Genomic DNA, 22,743 nt, shown 5'->3' on the forward strand with positions numbered 1-22,743 from the left:
GAGAGCCCCGGATTGGGCGTCCCACCACCGGCCTCCAGTCCTTGCCCCGCCCGCTGTGCCGTAGAGCCGTGAGCCCGGCCCTTCCTTCTCACCTGCAAAGCGTCCTTTGAATTATATGGACCACTGCCATTTTAAGATTCTGTGATTTATCACCTTGGAGGTCCCCAGGTCTTTTTCTCAAATGGATTGGGATGTCGGGGTGAGCAGGCAAGCCTTAAACCCCATTTTCACCAACCTCATCCCACTGTCCGTGTCCTAGAAAATCTGAGCAGTTACTCATCTTAAGAGCCTTCAGGCCTGGTAAGTCCGGAGAGCTGTACAGCACTGGAAAAATCTACTACTAAAAAAGATGAGACAGCTTCAGCCCTTCCACCTCATGGCCCTCGGTGAGGAGTGGAGTTTTTCTTTATTTTCAGCAGGTACAGGGGATCAACCACTGAGCTGCACCCGCTCCCTGCAGAGTCTTCTTTTTTTTTTTTGTCTTTATTTTTTTTACTGTTACATTAAAAAAATATGAGGGCCCATATAGCCCCCACCCCCCTCCCCCCATAACAACCACCTCCTCCATCATCATGAGACATTCATTGCACTTGGTGAATACATCTCTGAGCACCGCTGCACCTCATGGTCAATGGTCCACACCATAGCCCACACTCTCCCCAGTCCACCCAGTGGGCCATGGGAGGACACACAATGTCTGGTAACTGTCCCTGCAGCACCACCCAGGACAGATCCAAGTCCCGAAAATGCCCCCACATCACACCTCTTCCTCCCACTCTCTACCGCCAGCAGCCACCATGGCCACTTTCTCCACACCAATGCCACATTTTTTTTTATTACTAATCACAATAGCCCATGAATAGAATATCAGTAAGTCCACTCTAATCCATACTCTCTTCCTCCATCCTGTGGACCCAGGAATGGTTGTGTCCACTCCACATCTACGTCAAGAGGGGGCTTAGATTCCACATGGATGCTGGATGCAGTTCTCCTGCTTTCAGCTGTAGGCACTGCAGAGTCTTCTTAAAAGCAGAGTCATCCCTTGCAGGCTCCCCGTGAAGCAGAAAGGGTGTGATGGGAAAACCGCCCATGTCCACCTGCTTCCCGCAGCAGGAGGAGCCTCGGGAGAGACCGGGAGCTGCAGGGGTGGTCCTGTGGGCCAGAGAGCGGCACGGGGCAGCCAGGCCACTTGGCGGACTTCCCCGGGGCCCCGTGGGAAGCTCTCGTCCCTTGGGGCCTTGCAGGCGTGGAGGTAAAGCTCCTGTGGATCCGCGCCCTCGTGTTTCTGCCTGGGCTGGCTTTGCTTTCCCACAGCCGTGGGGCGTCCGTGAGTGAGAGCAAGTCTCTCAGCTCCCCGGCCCCCCTCCCGCCGGGGCCCTCTGCCCACCTGCAGCAGAGGCTCTTTTCCAGAAGACCCTCTCTGCAGAGGCGGGCGAGGCCCGCAGGGCCCCCGTCCACCGACGCGGGAGGTCAGTCACTGACCGACAACATCGGCACGTCACTGAGCACCCAGGCAGGGTGCTACGCTCTCCCTCTCTTTAGTCCCTGGGAGACAGGTAAGGATAGGCTAAGACTGTGCCAACGTTTGGGGCGGCTTGGAAACCAAGCGGCGCGGCCCACCCTCTGGGGACTCACTGCCCCACCGAGGTCTACTCTTCCCTAATCGGCACCACGCGGGGGCAGCCGAGGTGACCCCTCGGGCCCTCCTCTGCTCTTCAGCAAGTCCCCGGCCCCGCGGGATGGCTCGGGCCCTTTGTGTGCCTCCTGCGCTGTGGCTGCCCCTCTAATCCTTTGGCCGCGGCAAATCGGGAGGAGCCGCCGGAGCCGGGGCTGGCGCGGGGCCTGGGGTGGAGAGGGGCACGGGCGTTGACACAGAGGTGTCCTTGGCGATGAAGGCAGCCTAAGTAAGCCACATAGCTGACCTCCAGTCCCCTTTCTCTGAGTCCTCCGCCCCACTAGTCCAGAGCGCCAAGGAATGGAAGGTAAAGTGAAGCCCTTGAAAATGAATATTTGATGAGTCTGTAAAGGCAAAGTTACAGTATATGGAAAACGAAGAGAGAATAAATTGATTCATGTCCTCTGGGTTTACAATTTCTGCACCTCTTCCACCAAGACCCCCCTGCCCCCCACATACTCGCCTACCATTTTCTGCTCAGCTGATCATTTCTCTGAATCAAGAAGCTGAAAATGACATTCATCTGGGCCATTTAGGATTTCACCAGCACAAAATTGTAGGGAAAAATATATATATATCTGCCTACACTCTGAGCACCCACCGTTCAAGGATCTTTATAAAGATGCCTCTAGAACCCCAGCAGGCTGATATTAAGTAGTACGTTTGGTGTTTAGGGGATGCACTCGATTTGAACGTACAGCCTGTCCACCATCCTGAGAGCCCACAACCTGCCTTCTTCTCAGTCTCTTCTGGACCCCGAGCAAGAGCTGTGCTCCTGGAGCTTGTTTCTCCCATTTGTCTGATACAGAGAGAAATCTTACTCTCCAGCTCCCGGGAAGATAAATGGCTTTGCATCTATAAAGCACTTTGTATTTATATTGCACCTTTCTTAGAGGCGTTTCGAGTGCTGCGATCATTCCTTTTTTATTAATGAGAACAGAGAGCACCATGCTTGCTTGCTTGTTTGGAGTTTAAAATAAGGTTGAGGGGGAACAGATGAACTGAAAAGACATCTCTCCCTGCTGGGATTTTCTCCCGAATAAAAATTAATTAAACCACCGCGCGCGCCCTTCTCCGGCAGTGGCCTCGGCCCTGGGCCGTGTGTCACCCGCGTCACCCACGCAGAGTCTAGGTTGACCTGCGCCCGGCCGTGTTTCTAAGCAAGGCCAAGTTCGGGGCCTCTGCCAGAGATCTGAGATCTCTGTTGGAACCTGACCCATTTCAGAACAACAAAAGACCTTTCTGGAACACAGCCACCCTGCAACAATAATCTTCCAGGAACCAGGTCCCTGCTATTTCAGAGCCACGTAGGCAGACCCGCTGGAAGCGTTCACCTTCCCGTTGTCCACAAACCCCATCTCCTCCCATTGTTTATCTTCGTAGGAAAACTCAGGACCTAGCAGGGGAGCCAGTGTTCCTTCTTCATTTGTCCCCGATAACCAATTAAACTCGGTGTGACTACTCTTTGGGCTGTGATATAAAGGGAAAAAAACCAAACAAACAAAAATGAACCCCGTGTAGCCATTTCATTTTCTCTCTCCTCTGACCTGGCCTATCAACCAGGTTGTTTAAGTGGCGTGCTCACCCAGGGGAGAAGCCAGCAATTACAAGGCAATCTTTCCCCCACATGAAAGGCTGTAACAGAAAATGGAGAGCTCCGAGAATGAAGGTCTGTTAAAAGGAAGCGTTAGTAATTGTCGTCTGTCACCTTCTGGTTAAGAAATTCTTGAGTCAGAAGTCACGAAGGGCTCGGCGACCAGGCATTTATTTATCTAAAATATTTCACCAGGGAAACCCTCGGTTGTGATTTCATTCACGTGGATCCTGCAAGCCGAGAGACTGCCACCCGGAGTTAGGAGTAAGTACCTGGTGTGGACCCAAAGAGCTTAGGTTTGTTATCACATTTTGCGTCTCCTCCTCCCCCCAGTGTGGCGCGATGCTAAGACAGTGGCAGGATGGAGTGGAAAGAGCGCTGACCTGAGAGTTAGGAGACCTGGTTTTGGATCCTGGCTCTGCCCCCACCTCGCTGTGTGACGTTGAGCGACACCTTGCCTTCTCTGTGTCTTTGTTTCCTTAGCCAGTTCTGGAGTCCCGAGATCGCTCGGGTCTGGGTCACACGACGGTGATCGCCGTTGTCCGGCCTGGGCTACTTTTGTAAAGCTCTTCCAGGTGGCCTGTTTGGGGAGTGCTGTGAACTGAGCCCATAAACTGAGCCACGGGCAGGGTGACACAGGCTCTCAGCACTGGGGCCGTTAGGCCAGCCCAGGGCTGGGTCTCTACTCAGCCGGGTGGGCTTCCATCATTCCCCAGGTGACGCTGGGTGGCCAGGGGTCCGTTTAGGTGGCTCGGCTCTCTGGAGACAGCCGTGCCGAGGGGGGTCCACGTTCTCCCCCGTCCTACCCACAAGTGCGCTGTCCTGGCCCCTGCGGCACAAGGGAGAGCCCTGAAGCTGGGGAGAAGCGGGGCTGCCCTTCAGGGTCAGGGAGGCGCCTTGACCGCCCGCCTCACTCCCTCTGGCTGCCCTGCGGGCCTCTGGGGGGGGCCCGGGGTCTCTGCAGCCCACGAGAAGGATGGGGCGGGTGGAGGAGGCCGACCCACCTTCACGCTCAACGGCCCCCAGCCAGGGCAAGGGTGTTCGCCGGCTCAGGCCCTGCCCGGCAGCCGCCACTGTAGCTCTGGTCCTCTCGCTTTAATGGGGGGTCGGATGGCTAAGGCGGGGGGCCGTCCAGCCTCGGCCCTCTCCTTCCCTCCAGGACGCCTCGCCGCATCACCCACTCCCACCCGAGGGCCACGGCCGGGGTGAGAGGAATCCAGCTGGGAGTCGAAAGATCCGCAGGGAAGGAAGGGGTTGGGGGTGGCCGAGGGGGAGGGGACCCCACCTGCCTGCACCTCCAACCTTGTCCCAAATTGGGGGGCAAACGCCCTCCGGCGGCTTTGAAACTGAAGAGCCCGAAAGTAAAGCAAGAGCAGGCTTTCAGCTGTTCCAGCAGCGCCCAGACAAACTGCTAATAATTCATGAGCGCGCGTTCTTGGCAGTACCCGCGCGCTCTGCACACCGCCTCTTTTGCGGCGAGCGTAATCTGATTTTCAGTGTGAAAAGTGGCCCCGCGTTAAGACGCGCGGGGCGAGCACGCGTGCCCGCTCCCACGTGCCCCCCGGGGAGGGAAGCTTTCCCGCTTTAAAGGTCAGGCCTTCCAAACAGGAAAGTCTAAAGATGTTTTTCTGTACGTCATTTTATTTTATTTTTTTGCATGGCTCATGGCAAAATTCGAGAAAGCTTCCGAGAAGCTGGGAAAGGTGAATTCAGTGCATGGGCCAGATCAGCTCTGGAAGGGGTGCTAGAAGCTTCTGCGGCAGTCGGTGACCAGCTCTCTCTCCTCTCCGCAGTGGCAGGGCCGAGCTGCCAGCTTCGACAGTGAGAGCTCGTGCCCTTCTCCGAAACCACCTCCGACGCCGTGAGCCGCGGGGCCGAGCGACACCAGCGGGGCCAGCCGTGTCCTCGGGGCGCTGGTCGGCAGCGGCGGGGACGGCTGCGGGCCTCTCACTCCAGGGTCTTCACTGCATCTCTGTCGGTTATTGGCCGAGACACCTGTCGTGTAGTCGGATCTGTCTTCGTCTTTCCTGTCTCCCAAGGTGATGTTTTGTGGTTTTTCACTTTTTCTGGATCCGCTGTCAAGAAAAGAAGAGGAAAAAAAAAAGGAGGGAAAAAGCCGAGGGGAGAGCGGTTGGTTCTGTAACATACGGTGTAAAATAGCAGTCTCTTCTGTTGGAGGTGGATCGAGTTTCTGAAATTTTGTGTCCCCACGAGCTCCGCCGTCCTGGAGCAGGACGAGGGATGGAGTTACGGCTGCATTTTGTGTCCTGCAGGCGTGGTGCCAATCCAAGAGCCCTGCTGGGGCTGATTATGACCCTCGGGATCTTCTTCACTGGTGTGACATAAACTGAGATGCGACTCCTGGCCCCGGGTTTGCAATCGCAGACGCTGAGAGCTGTTTCCCCTGGTGGTGCAGGGTTTCTCACTTCCCTTCCTCATCTGCTTTCCTCGTGAACTGAAAACATATGGATCCCTCATGGAAACTCGGTCATTTTCTTTAGGAAGGAGTTTGCTGAAACCAAACAGGCCGTTTGTTTTCTGACATGCCACGGTTAATGACCACATTCGTTCGAGAACAAGATCTTTATTCGCAAGAATGACCTTCATCGTAAAGGAAGAGAGGCACATATGTTGCAGGATGATTTCTGTGTTATGCATAGTTTTATCATTCCAGGAAGTATCAAGCAGCTGTATGAAATGCCTAAACAAATCAAAGGGAACCTGAGATAAAATGTTCTTTTCAGAATGGGTAGTTTCAAAATCAGAGTAACAGTCTGAGTCCACCTTGCTTACGGAGAGAATCATCTTGACTGATAGCAAGTCAGCACGCGCCTGTTTCAGACCTGTTGACTCTGGGACAATATTCACGTTAAACTTTAGTTCTATAAATTACTAAGTACTTCAGTGTTCTTTGTTTCAGTGTTAGTGGATTTTTTTCCCCCTTTAGATCTCTACTTTAGGCCAAATTCAGTTTAGGAGGAGAAAAAAAGTGGTTGAAAGATTCAGCATTGAAATAGCGCAGTTCTGTTGTATTAATAGCCCCTTAGGTAAAGCGATTTGCTCAGTCTTGGTTTGTACAGCCCTGGTGAGCGCACGGAGGTACGTTTCCTCTTCGGCTTGTGGCTAAACAACGCCGATTTCCAGAGCCGGGACGGGTCTGCCGAAGAGCCCTCCCTTTCAACACTAGAAGGCCATAAACGCTGCGCACCAACCTTGTGTCTTATTCTTTATATATGCCCCATGTTGCAGGAGCAGCAACTCGATAGAGTCGCCCTCATTTTAAGCCCAATGGTCGGGTTTCTCTCCTGATAACAGCTTTGGGTCATGTCTTACTAGTCCTCAGACTGACCGGATGGAGCAGGAGGTAACGGGGTGTTGTGGCAAAAGAAGTTTTCGGCTTAGAAAATTAAATGTACATTACCCCAAACTTCAGCCCGGGCCGGGCCTTAGGCTAAGGGGCTAAGGGGTCACTGAGGGAAAGCGAATTTCTCTCCCCAAATGTCTCCTGGTCAATAGACCAGCCTGGTCTGGCCGTCCTGCAGCCGGATGCCAGCTGGAGAATGAGGACAAAAACCCAAGGTCACGCCGAGACAGGCGGCACCGGACTTCCCTCTGCTTCTGACTCGGCGCTCACGCCATGCGGATGGCCGTCTCAGTCAGCGAGCAGGTGCCGGGGTCCTGCAGGTTACCCAGGGACCTGCGGCGCTCGCGCGGTCAAGGAGATCAGTTCATGGGTCCCCTGGAAGGGAGCTCAGAGCGTGCATCCAGCTGTCATCATCACACCCTTAGGCCGGTGAGGATGATCCGTCCTCACCTTTTGGAGAAAGGAGCACCCGTGTGAATCATAGGGTAGCTCCTGCTCTCCTGTTTGAGCAGCTATGTCCCACGAGCAAGCAGCCCAAATGGTTTCAGAAAATCGTTTCCTAGGCAGAGTATGGTCAGCCCCCCTAACCAACTGCTCCTACTCCAGCTCCAGCAGGCTCGGGAAATTTCCACAGGGAGACTTTTAGCTTCTGGAGCTACCCCTGAGACTAGTTCTCAGCCTGAAGCATGGATGAAACTTGAATGTCTGCCAACCTCATTATCTAGCCTAATATTTCTTCTTCCCCGATGAGAATAATAAGAAACACCAAGGTGATTCGTTTTGCTGGCTTCCTCTGGCATGAGAAACCTCTTGGGTTGTTGTGAGCTTTGCCCAAGTCTCCCTAACTAGAACTATTTGCACATAGATGTTTTTTTTTTTAAGAGACACAAAGTTTCCTTCTTGACTCAGCTATGTTTCTGGACTGAAAGATGCCCCGCCCCCTCCTGCTTACCCAAGATGTTAATTAATTGCATCGTCCTTTTAAAAACATTATGTTGTCAATTACTGCTTCTTGTTTTCCCGCCCTTGTCACAGCCTGGAGTTTTTATTCAATTAAAACTTTGTCTCTTGCCCATTTCTCTTGTCATTTTATGTTCCTGAGGTTTAGCAGTCAGCGTGCGCAGCGGGCGCTGCAAAGCTTTTCTTTTTGATCTTTGTTTCACACAGACAACCACTTCCCTTCAATTAGAGGTACAGCAGACGGGCTTGTTTATTTTTCCTTCTGCCCGAGGCACACCTGCGTGCCCCATAAGGCTGCAAATCCACCTGTGTTTTGCTCGCAGAGCATTTGGCACGAGGAGCCCGGCCGCCTCCTCAGCTGTTTCACTCCGCGAACAGCCCCTCCAGATGCCCAAGTTTCTCCAGGGAATCAGGCCACACTCATACCTGCGAAGTACAAGGCTTTCCCCTACCAGGAGAGGAGTCCTGCTAATTCTCATAAAACAGAACTTGGCAAAGTGACGGGAAAAATCCTGTTGCAGACTGGAACATTTAAAAAAAGAACATTCTCACTTAATAGAATATCCTCTCTGCTCACCCCCAGCTTTTAATTAATTTCGAAGGCAGCCCTTGGAGAAGCGAATAGAAGGAACCATCCATTCCGGCACATCTGCGTCTAAATTACTGACACTCCACAGAGAGACGCGAGGGAACTGAGCTGCTGAGAGAAGCACTCTGCTGCCTAAAAGAGGCAGTGCCTTCCCTTCGGGTCACCGAGCAGCCGGCGGGATTTGGTGACATGTTGGTTGTGTCTAGAGTTGATAAGCCAACAGGGTAAATGTGCCCGTCAGGATGGGCTGGGTTTTGCTGCAACAACAAACAGCCTTCAGGTGCCAGTGTCTGGAAGCACCAAAGGCTTATCTCTCATTCATGCTAGATGTCCAGCACAGGTCAGCAGGGCGGGGGTGGGGTGGGGTTCCGCTCATTGTACTTACTCAGGGGGACCAGGAGGGCGGATGAGCCAGTGTCTCAAACATTGCTGGTGGCCATGCCCGAGAGAAAAGGGCACCCCAAATGCTCTCGTAGTGGCATCAGTGCTGCGGCCCTGAAGTGACATGCGCCACTTCCCTCCACAGTTCATTGGCCAGAGCTCCTACTCACATGGCCCCCCAACACACAAGGGGTTGGAGATGAACATCCCCACCACATGGCCAGGAGAACTGGAGGCACCAGGGAGTAAACCCAGGACCTCCTACGTGGGAAGCAGGTGCTCGACCACTGAGCTACATCTGCTCCCCAGTGAGAGCGAGAGTTGGTTTTCTCATTTGTTTGTTGACTTTGTTTTCAGGAGGTACCAGGGATTGAATCTGGGCACCTGGGTAGTAGGTGGTCCACCACTCCAGCTACATCCGCTCCCCTGGTTAACAGCACTGATGAGGACCTCAGTGCACCTAGCAGACCTGGGGACTAGTGAATGGCTGGTTCAGAGAAACTAACCAGGAGAAACAATGTGTTCTATCCATCGTTGGATGAAATCAAGAAGTGCATCATGAGCCCCTGCTCTGGGCCAGACCCTGTCCTAAGTGCTGGGGTGGTGAAGATGGCTCAGGCTTGAGTTTGCCCACTGACTTAGTCAGCCAAAGGGGTGCTGATGGAAAATACCTGAAATTGGTTGTTTTTTATAAAGGGTATTTATTTGGGGTAGGAGCTTACAGATACCAGGCCATAAAGCGTAAGTGACTTCCCTCACCAAAGTCTATTTCCACGTGTTGGAGCAAGACGGCTGCCGACATCCCCCAGGGCTCAGGCTTCCTGGGCTCCTACGCTCCTGGGGCTTGCTTTATTCTGGCTTCAAGGTTCCTTTCTTCCTGGGGCTGGCTTCTCTTTCCTCCACGAGCTGACTTCCTGGGGCTCCAACTTAAGTCTTCAGCATCAAACTCCAACATCAAAACTCCAATATCAGAAAACCCCCAACTCTGCCCTTCACTGTGCCTTTTATCTGTGGGTCCCCACCCACCAAGGGGTGGGGACTCAACGCCCTAATCCTAACTCAATCATGACCAGGTACAGATCAGATTACAAGCATCATCCAATATCTATTTTTGGAATTCATAACCATATCAAGCTGCTACACTCACAAAGAGCTTTTAGTCTCATAAGGGAGATAGGACAGCAACATAAGTAACAATAATCCAAACTAGAAAGTGGTTAAGTGAAGCAAAGTCAGGTGCAGCCAAAGGATCTAGCAGTCCAAGAAAGAGTATCACAGCTTGGCAGGTGAGTGGTGGCTGCAGGAAGGAGATGGGGTTTGAGCCAGGCCTTTGAAGACGGGTGGCATTTGGGGATGTGGGAGTTGAGTGGAGGGGACTGTTCCAAGCTTAGGGGTCCTTACAAGTGAAGGTGCAGAGCAGAGACGGGACTTGGGATTTCTTCAGGGCTGCCAAGTACCCTGAATCTAAGAAGACAGCGAGCTCCCTGGGCTCAGTTGCCACCTTGCCCACCCCCGTCGGCCCAGGCACAATGCCTGGTCTCCCCAAAGAGCCCTCCATTTCCCCTGTCCTGAACCCTGTACCCCCCAGGCTACAGACCCCACCCCACCCAGTTCTTGCCAAATATTTCGCCTGGGAACCAGACCTGCTGCCCCTCCCTCCGTGGCTGTCTTGGCTCCTGTTGCCAAACAGGCTGGTTACCTGCAGGCTCGCCTGCTTTCGAGCATCCACCTGGCTGCCCTACCCAGTCCACTTAGCCAGCCTCGCTTTCTGGGCGATTTCTCAGCCAGAAGCTCCTCGGGATGTTATCGTTTGTGCCGCGCTATGCTCTCCCGTCCAGATGTCGAATTCCCTGGAAGAGGGCGCAGGACTTGCCTCTCCCTGTCTCCTTTCCTCCAGCCAGTTCTCAGCTACGGGGCTGACATGGCTTGTGACCCAGCCCACGGGGAAAGGCTGAAGGCAGAGGCTGATAGTGGCAGCCATTCCCTTGGGGGGCGGCCTGAGCCAGGGCCTGGACAGAGCTCCTGGACACAGGGCACCTGCCCCAGAGGGGTGATTGCAAATGGAAATCAGGGCTGGCCGCTGATCCGGTCTGGAAGGCAAGGAGAGGGGAGGGAGACTCAAAACCGCTGTCGGTTTTGCACACGAGGATCCGGAAGAGCGACGGTACCTTTCCTGGAAACGAACTCAGCAGAACGAGTGAAAACGGTGAGTCCAGTTTGGGCCAAACTGAGTTCGAGATGCTGGAGGGACGTCCAGCAGACAGCTGAGGCCAAGAAGCCGCTTAGCAGAGAGAGCGGGAGTGAGGCATTAATTCATAGAAAGCTTACACACAGTTGAGGTGTGAAGACAGGAGGCTGACGCTGCGAAACAGGCACAAGTAGACAAGGAGAGACTCAAAGGGGGCATCTGCAGGAACCATCGACATGCAGAGGTCCAGGGAAAAGAGAGCGGCGTGTGTAAACGCGCCCAAGCAAAGTGGCTCGAGGAAAGCGCTGACAAGCCAAAGCAGATCAATCAAGGGCTTCATACGATGATTCTTCATAACAAGCTCCTCCGAGGCCCTTAAAGAGAACTTGATTCACAAAAATCTACTTTCACCCACATTTTCAGGGGCCCAATTCTTGAGGACACTATAATCGCCGCACGAGATGCCACTGGCTGACGTTCCATCCACAAACCCATCCTCATCTCTAACTAGCACCTGCTGGAGAACCTGAGCACAGAGCCAAGCACATGGCTTGGAGATCAAACCCAGCCAGACCTTTCACGCTAAACTCAGCTCTCACCAGTTTCCCGTGGGAATCCTCTCCCGCAAGTGCAAGTTTTCTGGTCATTCTCCCAACCTGTTGACAAAACTCAACCCTGCAACCCAGCTTCTCTCTCCTAGTCCTACTTTTGCCTGAGTTTAAAGCACGCCATCCCTACCAACACAAGAGCTTCAGCTGGACTGAGTCCTGTCCACATAGGCTCCCCTCTTTAACTGCACGCACATAGGTAGTCACTTGCTCATTCACTCATCAAACATGTATGGAGCACCAAGTGTATACCAGGTACCATGCTAGGGCTGGGGCTATACAAACTAGTAATAATAACTAACATACATTAAGCCCTTAGCATATGCCAGGCACTGTCCTAAGTGCTTTACACAGGTTATCTCATTTAATTCTCCCGCCAACCCTAAGAGGTTAAGGAACTTGCCCAAGGTCACGAAGCTATCTCAGGAGCAGATGTGGCTCCAGTGGTTGAGCACCCACCTCCCACATGGAGGTCCTGGGTTCAGTTTCTGGTACCTCCTGAAAAAATTAAAACAAACAACAAGCAAAACAAATGAAAAAACCAACTCTGGGAAGCCAGTGTGGCTCAGTGGCTGAGCACCAGCTTCCCACATACAAGGTCCCAGGTTCAATCCCCAGCTCTGGTACCTAACAAGAAAGACAAAACAAAAAACAAGAACACATCTCTTCAAGGAGCTCACAATCCAAGAAGGAGACAGACACATAAATAGAAAATTACTCTGTAATGTGGCAAGGGCAATGCTAGAGATATGCCAGGGATTCAAAGCATCCTAGGGAAGCGTTTCCTAACCCAGCCGTCTGTGCCTGTCCCCCGCAAGGTGCCCTGAAACGGAGCCTTGGAGACCCGAGCCTCATTCCTCCTTGTGATCCATCCTATCATGCATCCTAGTTCCATCCCCCACGTCAGAGGTGCTCCTCCAGGAATAGCTAAAGAGTTGCAGGATCTACCCGTGGCACCAGACTCCAGCCAGTCTCCCCATAAATATGTCCTTTGCTGGACAATGCAAGGAAGAGTGGAAGATTTGGTGCAATTGAGCTGCTCTGCTAGAAAGGCAGCTGTGAGTTCAGGCAAGGCAGGGTGACTCAGCACTGTACAGGCTGCAGCTCTGAGCAAAGCTTGTGCCGCTAGACTTAAAAGGAGAAACCTGATGTGAGCTCCTGTGTGACAGGACAGAGGGAAGAACTCAGAGGACGCAGAAGAACCCAGCCAGCTCAGGAACTCACATGGGCTAGCTTGGCTCCCTTGCCTCGCTGCGTCTTTGCCTTTCAGTACTGGAGCCATGAGCCAGCTCCTGCAGGGCTCCCAGCTGCGGCTGTGTGATTCTCTTCCATGAATTGGCCTTTTTGCCTGCAGATTGGGGAAGTTTGCTGACACATCAGGGATTATCCAGAATGACAGAGGGCACTGACGTGGGCAGCTGCCGCAGGCTGTCCTGGGGCACGTAGCATTTCTTCTCTCTGTGCCTTCTCCTTTGCAGGCTGTGCCTGAGCCAGGTTTACAGGGACCCTTCAGGCTGGGGCAGTAGGAAAGAAAACCCATGGCTAGAAATGTCAAGGTGGTTTTTTGGTTGTTGTTTTTTTAAAAGAGGAGTCTCGGTGACTTGCTAATCACAGTTGAAAGGGTTATGGCCTTTTGTTTCCTGGTCTTTCATCTCCCTGGAGAAATTACCGGCAATGATACACAGCAGTTAAAATGGATTATGAAATCAAAGAGCCTGGCGAGCTGCAGATATTCTTTAAATTACCAGTAAGTTTCTTTGCCAGATGATCCAAATACGCCTGACTTAGCAAGCAGAGTCCCCCCTGGACCCCACCTGTCAGGGCCCTGATGCTCTCCCCCTCCCTGGCAATGGAGCTGCAGGTGGGTTTATAGTGGTCAGTTTCTTTATGCCCCGTGGCTGCCGGGCACCCAGCGCTGGCTCCTGCCAGACTTGCCACGTGAGGACGGAGGCATTTCCTCCACACCAGCACCTCCAGGACACCCAAGAGCTTGGAGCCGGAAGCCCAAAGTTCAAGTTCTAGCCCCCAAATGTCCCCACTGTACCCTCAGACAGACCACCTAGCCTCCTGAGCCGCGTTTCCCTCATCTGTACGACGGGATGGAGGAGCTTTGAAGGCCCCATCAGGCTCGGCTTCTGACCTGCCCCTGAGAGCGCTTCCGGCGTGGACCATCTCCCGTTCCTTGAAGGCTCACCTTCTGTGAGTGGGAACTTGAGGACAAAGGGAATAAGCCACATCAATTTCTTCCATTGTTGGTGACGGACTTGGCCCAGTGGTTAGGGCGTCCGTCTACCACATGGGAGGTCCGCGGTTCAAGCCCCGGGCCTCCTTGACCCGTGTGGAGCTGGCCCATGCGCAGTGCTGATGCGCACAAGGAGTGCCCTGCCACGCAGGGTGTTCCCCGCGTAGGGGAGCCCCACGCGCAAGGAGTGCACCCCGTAAGGAGAGCCGCCCAGCGCGAAAGAAAGTGCAGCCTGCCCAGGAATGGCGCCGCACACAGGGAGAGCTGACGCAGCAAGATGACACAACAAAAAGAAACACAGATTCCTGTGCCACTGACATCAACAGAAGCAGACAAAGAAGAACATGCAGCAAATAGACACAGAGAGAACAGACAACTGGGGCGGGGGTGGGGAAGGGGAGAGAAATAATAAATAAATAAATCTTTTAAAAAAATTTTTTTTCCCATTGCTATAGTGGCCATGGTAGTTGCTGAGGGCAGGGAGAGGGAAAAAGAGACGTGATGTGGGGGCGTTTTCAGGACTTGGAGTTGTCCTGAATGATATTGCAGGGACAGATGCTGGACATTATATATCCTGCCATAACCACTGGATGTACTGGGGGAGAGTGTAAACTACAATGTAAACCACTATCCATGCGGTGCAGCAGTGCTCCAAAATGCATTCACCAAATGCAGTGACTGTGCCACACTGATGAAAGTGGTGGTTGATGGGGGGGGAGTGGGGGTTATGGGAACCTCTTATACTTTTTAATGTAACATTTGGTGTGATCTATGTATCTTTTTTTAAAAAAGACAATTTAAAAATTTGCTAAAAAAAAAAGAGGGAATAAGCACTGTGCTGCAGTTATACCTGGAGAGGGAGGGAGCAGGGAAGGGGATGTAAAGAATAAATCAAGGGGCTGTGTAATTAATTTAGAACTACTTAAGCACTGAACGTTGAAGGGAAACAAAAGTGGTGACATTTAATGAATGTGTCAGTCGATATCTCACTCGTTGCAGTTGTCTTTTTAAATGTCAAATCTTCGCAATTCCTTTTCCTTGCAGCTGGAAGGCTTGGACGATCGACAACCCCCGTTTCTGGCCGGTAGGTTAGCACGGGCAGGTAATTTCAGAAGCAGAGGGTCCTAGGGGCTGTGCGAACAGGAGACAGTGGGCTTCCTCGCATCCCCCGGAGAGGTGGACGCTGCAGCGGCTCTCCAGGCCCCCCGCTGAGCCATTCACCTCGCCTTTCACCCACCTTCTTGCTAATTATATAATACACACCAAGAGGGAAACGGATGTGGCTCAACCAATTGGGCTCCCATCTACCATGTAGGAGGTCCAGGGTTTGATGCCCAGAGCGTCCTGGTGAGGGCAAGCTGGCCCAGGCCTGTGTGCCGGCCCACGTGGGAATGCAGCCCCGTGCAGAAGAGCTGCCCTGCGTGGGAAAGCCACCCTGTGCAGGAGTGCCAGCTGACGCAGAGAGCTGGTGCAGCAAGATGACGCAACAAGAGACACAGAGGAGAGAAAATAAGAAGACCTAGCAGAACAGGGAGCTAAGGTGGCGCAAGAGAGTAATCACCTCTCTCTCTCCCACTTGGGAAGGTCCCGGGATCGGTTCCCGGAGCCACCTAAAGAGAAGACAAGCAGACACAGAAGAACACACAGCAAATGGGCACAGAGAGCAGACAAGGGGTGGAATAGAGGAGTGGGGGAGAAATAAATAAAATAAATCTAGGAAAAAAACAACAACATACCAAGGGACACCAAGAGAAGGACGGATTGTTTTAGTGTAGATTTCTCATTTGCGCTTTTCCAAAATTTCTAGGAGAAAACCTTAGCTGACCTTGCGGGGAAGAGAAAGCCAAGAGAGGGTCGCTCTGGAGAATTCCGGGCTCAGGATTTCCATCTGCGCTCCTTGGACCCGCCTCAGTCCTCTATAAATACCAGACACCGCTTCAGAGACAAACTGGGGGTGGGCAAACCTGCTGGCTTTTCGCTTCTGGGAAGAACATGAAGGCAAGTGACAGCGAGCGGTTTTCATCCCCAACCCCAATCCTTACCCCTAAGGCGAGCTTCCCCACTTGCTGTCACAGCAGAGTGGCCGTTCTCTTTAACTGTACAGGACGACTGGGGTGCAAGGAGGAGGAACAGCCAAAGCCCAAATGGAAACCTGGCCGTGCGCGCCCACCCCGCAAGTTGACGTGGCCAAGGCAGGCTTCAAAGCTCCAGCAGCTCCAGCTCATTTACCAGAATGCAGCTTCTGGCTCGGGGCGCCGAGACGGCCGGGCGGCCGTGGTGTCCTAGACTACCTGGGGAGAAGGGCAGGGGCAGCCCGCTCAGGACAAATGGCAACTGCACAGCCTTGGGAAGTGCATGTGGCTCCGGCGATTGAGTTCCTGCCTACCACAAGGGAGGTCCCAGGTTCAGTTCCCGGTGCCTCCTGGAGAAGGTGAGGAAGATAGTGAGCTGGCGTGATGGGCAGACATGGTGAGCTGATGCAACAAGAAGACACAAAGAGGAAAGACAATGAGAGACACAACAAAGCAGGGAGCTGAGGTGGCTCAAGAGATCCAGCACCTCTCTCTCCCACATGGGAGTCCCGGGTTCGGTTACCAGTGCCTCCTAAAGAGAAGATGAGCAGACACAGAGAGCACACAGCAAATGGACACAGAGAGCAGACAGCGAGTGCAAAACAACAGTGGGGGGTGGGATGCGGGAAATAAATAAAATAAATCTTAAAAAAAGCAACAACAGCTCAGGCTTGTCCAAGCACAGCTGCTTACAGAGTTCACAGTGACATCAGAGGAGAGGCCGTCCTTCCACCGTCCAATTTAGCTTGTGCAGGGAGTCCAGGGCCAGCCCCAGTGACACCAAATACCCAGGAGCCCCACCCTCCTGGTGGTTCCCCATTTAGGGAGCGGGGTCAAAGGGCAGGAACCCTTCCCCACCACCTGCCCAACAGTCCACAAAGCCTACAGCTTATTCAACTGAGCAACCCCAAGCCAGCTTCCCCACGGCTTCTGGAGTGCCTCCCGCCAGTGATCAGAGCCGGCCTCTCCTTACCTGGCTCTTGTCTCCTTCCTTGGATCCACTTTCTCCGCCACCCCAACTCTTGCACACACACCCCAAGAAGTGAGGTTGTCCCCAGGCTCAGGCCACATCCTCTGCCTGGACAACGTCACCCACCTCCGCGTCACCTGCCTCCTCCCTAACTGCACCCCTGCACCCGTGGGTCTGAGCCCCAGGCCCGACCTGCCAACTGCCTTAGACAAGGCCCGTAGCTGCACCTCAACCCAACACTCCAGAAGCGATCATCGCTGGGAGCCGGCTCCTGCGCCGTCTGTGAACGCCAGGAGCTTTGTTCCCTTAGGCTAATCTTTGACTCCCTTACTCTCCCTTCATCAGTCCATTTGTCGTATGTATTTCTTCTTTATAGTTCACCTTCCTCCTGATCTCTCTGCTCTTGGCCTCATTAGTTGTCCTGCTGGAATTCCTACTTGGAATTCCTACCTCCAGCCCCCTCTGTGCCATTCCAGCCTTCCAAAACTCCACCTTCCGGGGCTGAGCAGGTAGCAGAAACGTGGGAGGCTGTAAAACAAAGGCAGAGTGGCAGATTACGGGAGGTGGAGGGTGCAAACTTTAAAGACATACAAATTGAAAAAAAACACAAAAAACAACTCTGTGTTGGGCAAACTAATCAGATTAGTTCCCTGGACCACCGCGTGACAACCCCTGAAAAGCCGTTCCCCACTTCCCTGGTGGTTTAGTCTCCCTAATTCCTCTGGTATGCATCCCACCAATACTCAAAATTTTCACTGACTCCCCTTTTGCCCACACGGGGGAAAAAGAATGACTCATGTTTTTGCATAATGCTTTATGAATTGCCAAGGGCTTTCTTTACATGAAACTGATGATGTATCAGTCTCGCATTCAAGGCCCTCCACCCCCGATCCTCCCCGCATCTCCCTACCCGTTCTAGAGCCGGGGTCTGCTTATGCTGGTTCTTGCCCCTCAGGATGCCCTCCTTTTGTGCTGGGCAACCTAAATCCCACCCATTCCTTCAGGCCTAACTAAGCCTCTCCTCCTGGAAAAGCCTTCCCCGACCTCTGCAAGGAGAGAGGGGCCTCCCCTCCCTGCGTTCACTCTTCCCGCTTAGACGCTGCTGCTGTGCGCTGCCTTGTCTTGTTAGCTTTCTTTTCATGCATATGCTGAGCAGGAGAGAAGGCCCCGGCCTGGCGCCCGCTCACGGGTGATATGCTCTGAATTCTGAATGGCAGGCGGTCACAGGGGGCCAGCGTCTGTCCCAAACTACCCTGGTCTACTCCTGGGCAGCCTTGGGGACGGGGGGAACTCTTGCCCCAGAGGACACCTGGGCATCTGTCTGGCCGCCCTATGGGCACCCACTGTCCACTTGAACAGGAGGGCATGTTAACAGCAAAGGCTAACTCTGCAAACTCTGGTTCCCACTCTGCCCAGTACCCCGAAGGTCACGCCCCAACCAAGGCTATTGCGATTCAGTCCCCACTGCAGCGGGACCAGCCACCTGCTCCCATCACCGCCTCCCTGCCGCTGTCTCCATAGAAGAAAACAAGGAGCAGACATTGGGGATCAGCTCCCTTCTGAACCCACGTGCTGGCTCCTCCTAAGCTGAACTCTGCTGCTCAGGGTGTAGTTCTGACTATACTGTGTTCAGAGCTGATCCTGAATGTGTGCAGAATGTTTAAGAAGGCTGATCGTGAGCACGTGGTGACGGATCGAGTTGATGGTGGCCCATTATCGTGAGTAGAGCAAACCCTGCTGATTTGTACGCGTGATTGTGGCTGACAGGGGGAGGCTAGGGAGGTTAATGTTAATTGAAAGACAGCAAGAGGATAATCTAGGTCCTGTATATATGAGGATTATGGTTAATCATATAAATACAGGAAAGCTCTCCTTGTGTTTGTATTATACAAGGTGTTAAGAATATGGGGACACATGGGGGAAATACAGCCAATGTAATTTATGGACTATAAGTAAGAGTAATATTATAATGTTTTTGTAGCAAAGGCAAAGAAGGCCCTATATCAATGCTATAAGAATATGGGGTTTAGTGTTATATGAATATGAATAAGCATTTTTTCCTTCATTTTCTTCATTAACAAGACCTTGGTCGCGTCATTTGCCCAGTCTGTGCTTATTTATGTATCTTTCTGAACACTGGAGAAACAGCTGGGCTTATTTCGGGGATGAGATGAGATAAATGTGCCTGGACAGAGTTTTTTAAAGTAATGCTTTGGTTAAGCTGCCCTTTGCCTGTTATTTTATCTTTTGAAGTTGAAGTAAAGTTTACTTTAAAAAAAAGTAGGTGCAGACAGGTGGCTCGTGACCAGGAGCCGCAGCTCTGAAGCAGCAGGCCGCGGGCTGGGGCCAAGCAGCGACGGGGGCAGTGCTGGACCACTGCCCGGCTACCTCTTCCGGAGCCCCTTGTCCCACCCCTCCTCCCAACCCAACCCTCTGCTTCTCCCAGTCAACAAGCATTGCCCGGTGTCCAAGACACAGACACGGGAGAATTCTAGGAAGCCCCTCGCATGCACTTGGGGACTGGTTGGAGCGGAAGGGAAGAGGGAGAGTGGATGGGAGGGCTCATGGGCGTGACAGTGGCAGGTTCAGCGAGCCTTGGCTTCTCTGCCAGTGAGGAAGTGCCTGGAGCCGACCGAAAGCAGTGACCCCTCCTGAGTGCCCATCGTCCCGCAGGAGGCCACATACACGGCCGTGGGACCTCAGCCTCAGTGCAGCCCACTCTCCACTGCCTCTCCTCCAGACCACCAGTCCTCCCCTGACCCCTCTCGGTGATGGCAAAAGTAATAGTCTTGTCCCCAGGCCTGGAGCCTCTGAGTCATCTGCCGTTCCCCCTCTCCTCGGCCCCGCAGCCAGTCGTTCTGTCCATTCCACCCACGGCTTGCCTCTCTCACACCTGTCAGTGCCTCTCTGAAGCTGTACCCCTCTCTGAGCCCAGGTTCTCATCTCCTCTGGCCCAGACAACTGAGGTGGTTGCCCAAGGGGCCTCTGAACTCTGCTCTCCTACCTCTCTACCCCATTGGCCCCAATCTGGTACGCTGGCATCTCGATGGGGTCGTCAGTGTTTACAGGGACTACCGAGGGAAGCGGATGTGGCTCAAGCGATTGGGCTCCCGTCTACCATACGGGAGGTCCAGGGTTCGATGCCCGGGGCCTCCTGGTGAAGGCAGGCTGGCCCGTGTAGTGAGCTGGCCCATGCAGAGTGCTGCCCCGCACAGGAGCGCTGGCCCACACAGAGAGCTGGTGCAGCAAGGAGATGCAACAAAAAGAGACACAGAGGAGAAATAATAAGAGACGCAGCAGACCAGGGAGCTGAGGTGGTGCAAGAGAATAATCGCCTCTCTCCCACTCCGGAAGGTCCCAGGATTGGTTCCCAGAGCCACTTAATGAGAATACAAGCAGACAGAAGATCACACAGCAAAGGGACACAGAGAGCAGACAATGGAGGGAGGGGGTAGAGATAAATTTTAAAAAAAAAGAATGAATGAATGAATAAATAAATAAAAAGGAACAACTGAAAACTGTCTGTGTGCCTCCATAAAATCTTGGGGCTATTAATAAATGCGATTTGTTAAGTGGTCCAAATCAGACTGTGAGATCAACGGGGATAAAGGATTCAAGGGGGCTTCCTGATAGTGAAGGAGGACCACTGCCAATCGAACTTCACCGTTCCTAAAACCAGGGTCTGATGTACTTCTCTAAGGGCCCCATTCCTTCAGATTCTCTCAAGTGCCTTTCAAGGCCGGGCACTGTCGGGCCTACGTTTCCACTTGCTTGCTCCACACAAGCTGGGTTTCCCAAATACCTTTGCACTTCCACTTCTCCACGACAGGGCTCATCCTGTGCCCTCCCCCTGGGCTGTTCTGGCATTCCCCCTTTGACCCACCTTTCATGGCCCTGCTCAGCTGTTCCTCCTCTGTCCTCCCACGTTTTGCACCTTATAGGTCAAAATCAGTGGCTCCTGCCTCTCTGTTCCTCTAAGTCCAATGCCCACATCTCTGTTCTAGGATATATTTCATTCTGATGTACCTTATTGTTAGGGTCTCCCCGCCTGAGTAGAGGGCTATTTGAAAGCTGATGTCCTCAATGCATTTTCCATAGTGCCTGGCACATATTAGGTGCTCAATAAGTGTCTGTTGGAGAAATCTAATTGGAAACGAGTAGATGATTTTTCCTAAAGGCCAAAATCAGCACCATCAAAATGACCCAGAATTGCCTTACGCTATCCCCAGAGCACAGGGTCATTTCCGGGAGAAAGAGCCTAAAGAGAATACATGATTTGAAAGGATCTCTAAGTTGCCCCTATTATCTGGAGTGGCCACTTAGGACCAGAATGGTCACTGTTTTCTAATAATACCAAGGTTAATTTTCATTCTAGCTATCATCTGTTAACTGACTGTTTTTGTTTTTCTTCCTATTTTCTTTTTTTTCTTTGGTAATTGACTCTAATGTGCCAGGTCCTTTCCTGCATTACCTGGCTTCATCCTGACATCTGTCCAGGAGGGCGGCTCTGTTAGTATTGTCTCATTAGGCGGAGGAAGGAAGCTGAAAGAAGGGGCCGCATTTCAGACCTAGATGAGCGTGACCCTAACTGTGCCCGAGGGTCTCAGCCCGCACCCCATCCTCTCTCTCCCAGCCATCAGCACAGACGACAGTCTTACCCCTCGCCAGGGAGTCTGTGAGCTCCACCAGGCCGCAAAGGACAGACCACTGGCAGCTGGCCCTGACCCAGCCAAAGTGCAAGTCCCCCACAGGCCCCAAGCGCTAGACAGGGGCCCTGGGTGAGCCTACACCTTGCCTCCCCTCTCGGCCGGGCGCCCAGGGCCCCAGGCTGTAAGTGCCAGCCTTCCCCGCTCTGACCTCAGCGGCCTCCCGGCGGGACCTCCAAGGACAGACGCTTTCCACGTGTTGGCCAGTCCCACCAAGAAGGTTTGAACGTAAACTTGCCGCCAGGAGGAGATAATAAGGTAGCGTTTCCTGATGAGTTGGGAAGATGAGCAGGTGTGAGATCAGGGATCTGCCTCCTGGGGTGCATGTAATTAAGCAGTGCTGTTCTGGTCACACATTGGCAAAACCTTAAAAAGAAAATAAACCCAACCAACCTCTTCCCTTGTAACTCCGGGGAGGGCGGGGGAAGGAGGCCGAAGACGCCAAAAAAGCAACAAGACAAAACGAAAGCAAAACGCGGAGCAGCCAGAATCCAAGCCTTCTTCCTCTCCAGGCTCAGCCCTAGATCGTGAAAAGAATAACCAAAAGGGAACGGAGGCGACCCTGGGGAGCCCGGGCTCGAGGCAAGAAAACTGGAAGAAGCGGAAGGACTACTTAGAAGCCAGCTAGGCCAGAGCTAAGTCCTCCCATTTCAATGCTAACAAGACCAGCATCCTGAGATAACGAAGGCCACTGTGTTTAATTAAGGGTGTAAATGGTAGAAATATGAGGCAGGAGTTTTAACGAGCTGATAATGAGGTGCATGGCAAGCCTCTAAAAAAAAGCCAAGTTGAAAGGGTAATTAGGGGCACAAAAATCAACAGAGGGTGTCAATTTGAGCGAAGTTCATGCAAAGGCTCACCCACCAGGTCCTCAATACTTAGGGCAGGACAGAAAGAGGAAGCACCCACGGGTCCAGGGGACACCCAGGGTGCAAGTATCCTCTTACCGCTTTCCTTTCCCCTGTCTGCACTTTTAAGAATGCACGAGAGTCCTCCCTGCACCCCCACCTCCAGCCTTTGTGGGGCAGGCGATGCCTTAGTTAACAGGGAGTCCCCGAAGGGCCCTGAACACTTCTGGAGCTAAGTGATAAAAATCAGTCTGGGTCCTGTTAAAAGAAACCTGCACCTATAAGAAAACAAAAGCTCACCTGATGGTGGAGGAGAAAAGAATTTTATTAATGATCTTGCAAGAATAGGTGCGCACTCTGGATAAAATGGCCAGTGCGCCAAACCACAAGAAACAGTGATATTTATAACCTAAACCTAACACGCAGGTACCTGCCCTGTTCCCCCTGATTGGGTACTTCAGGGGTTACGGCCTATCAGAATCGTCTAAGTCACACGTTCCCGCTTCCAGTCCCCGCTCCCCGCTCTCTACATCCAGGCGGGCTGGG

At 52.9% G+C, this 22,743-nt stretch overlaps 1 protein-coding gene across 4 annotated transcripts in view; it reads left to right on the forward strand.

Moving 5' to 3' along the window:
- SYT6 (synaptotagmin 6) overlaps positions 1-7,708 on the forward strand; it is a 63,874-nt gene extending 56,166 nt beyond the window's left edge. For 2 of the 4 annotated variants that reach the window (XR_011649597.1, XR_011649598.1), the window contains exons 7-8: positions 3,465-3,533; positions 5,063-7,708. Coding sequence is in view for 2 of the 4 variants with exons in the window: in XM_058303010.1 (XP_058158993.1) it covers positions 5,063-5,134 (72 nt within the window). In the remaining 2 variants the exon portion in view is untranslated. The remainder of the gene's footprint in view (positions 1-3,464; positions 3,534-5,062) is intronic. The other 2 variants (XM_058303010.1, XM_058303011.1) reach the window with 1 other exon arrangement.
- The last annotated feature ends 15,035 nt before the right edge of the window (positions 7,709-22,743 follow it).

This window comes from Dasypus novemcinctus, chromosome 9 (genome assembly GCF_030445035.2).
Source record: "Dasypus novemcinctus isolate mDasNov1 chromosome 9, mDasNov1.1.hap2, whole genome shotgun sequence".
In the NCBI taxonomy this organism is placed as follows: domain Eukaryota; kingdom Metazoa; phylum Chordata; class Mammalia; order Cingulata; family Dasypodidae; genus Dasypus; species Dasypus novemcinctus.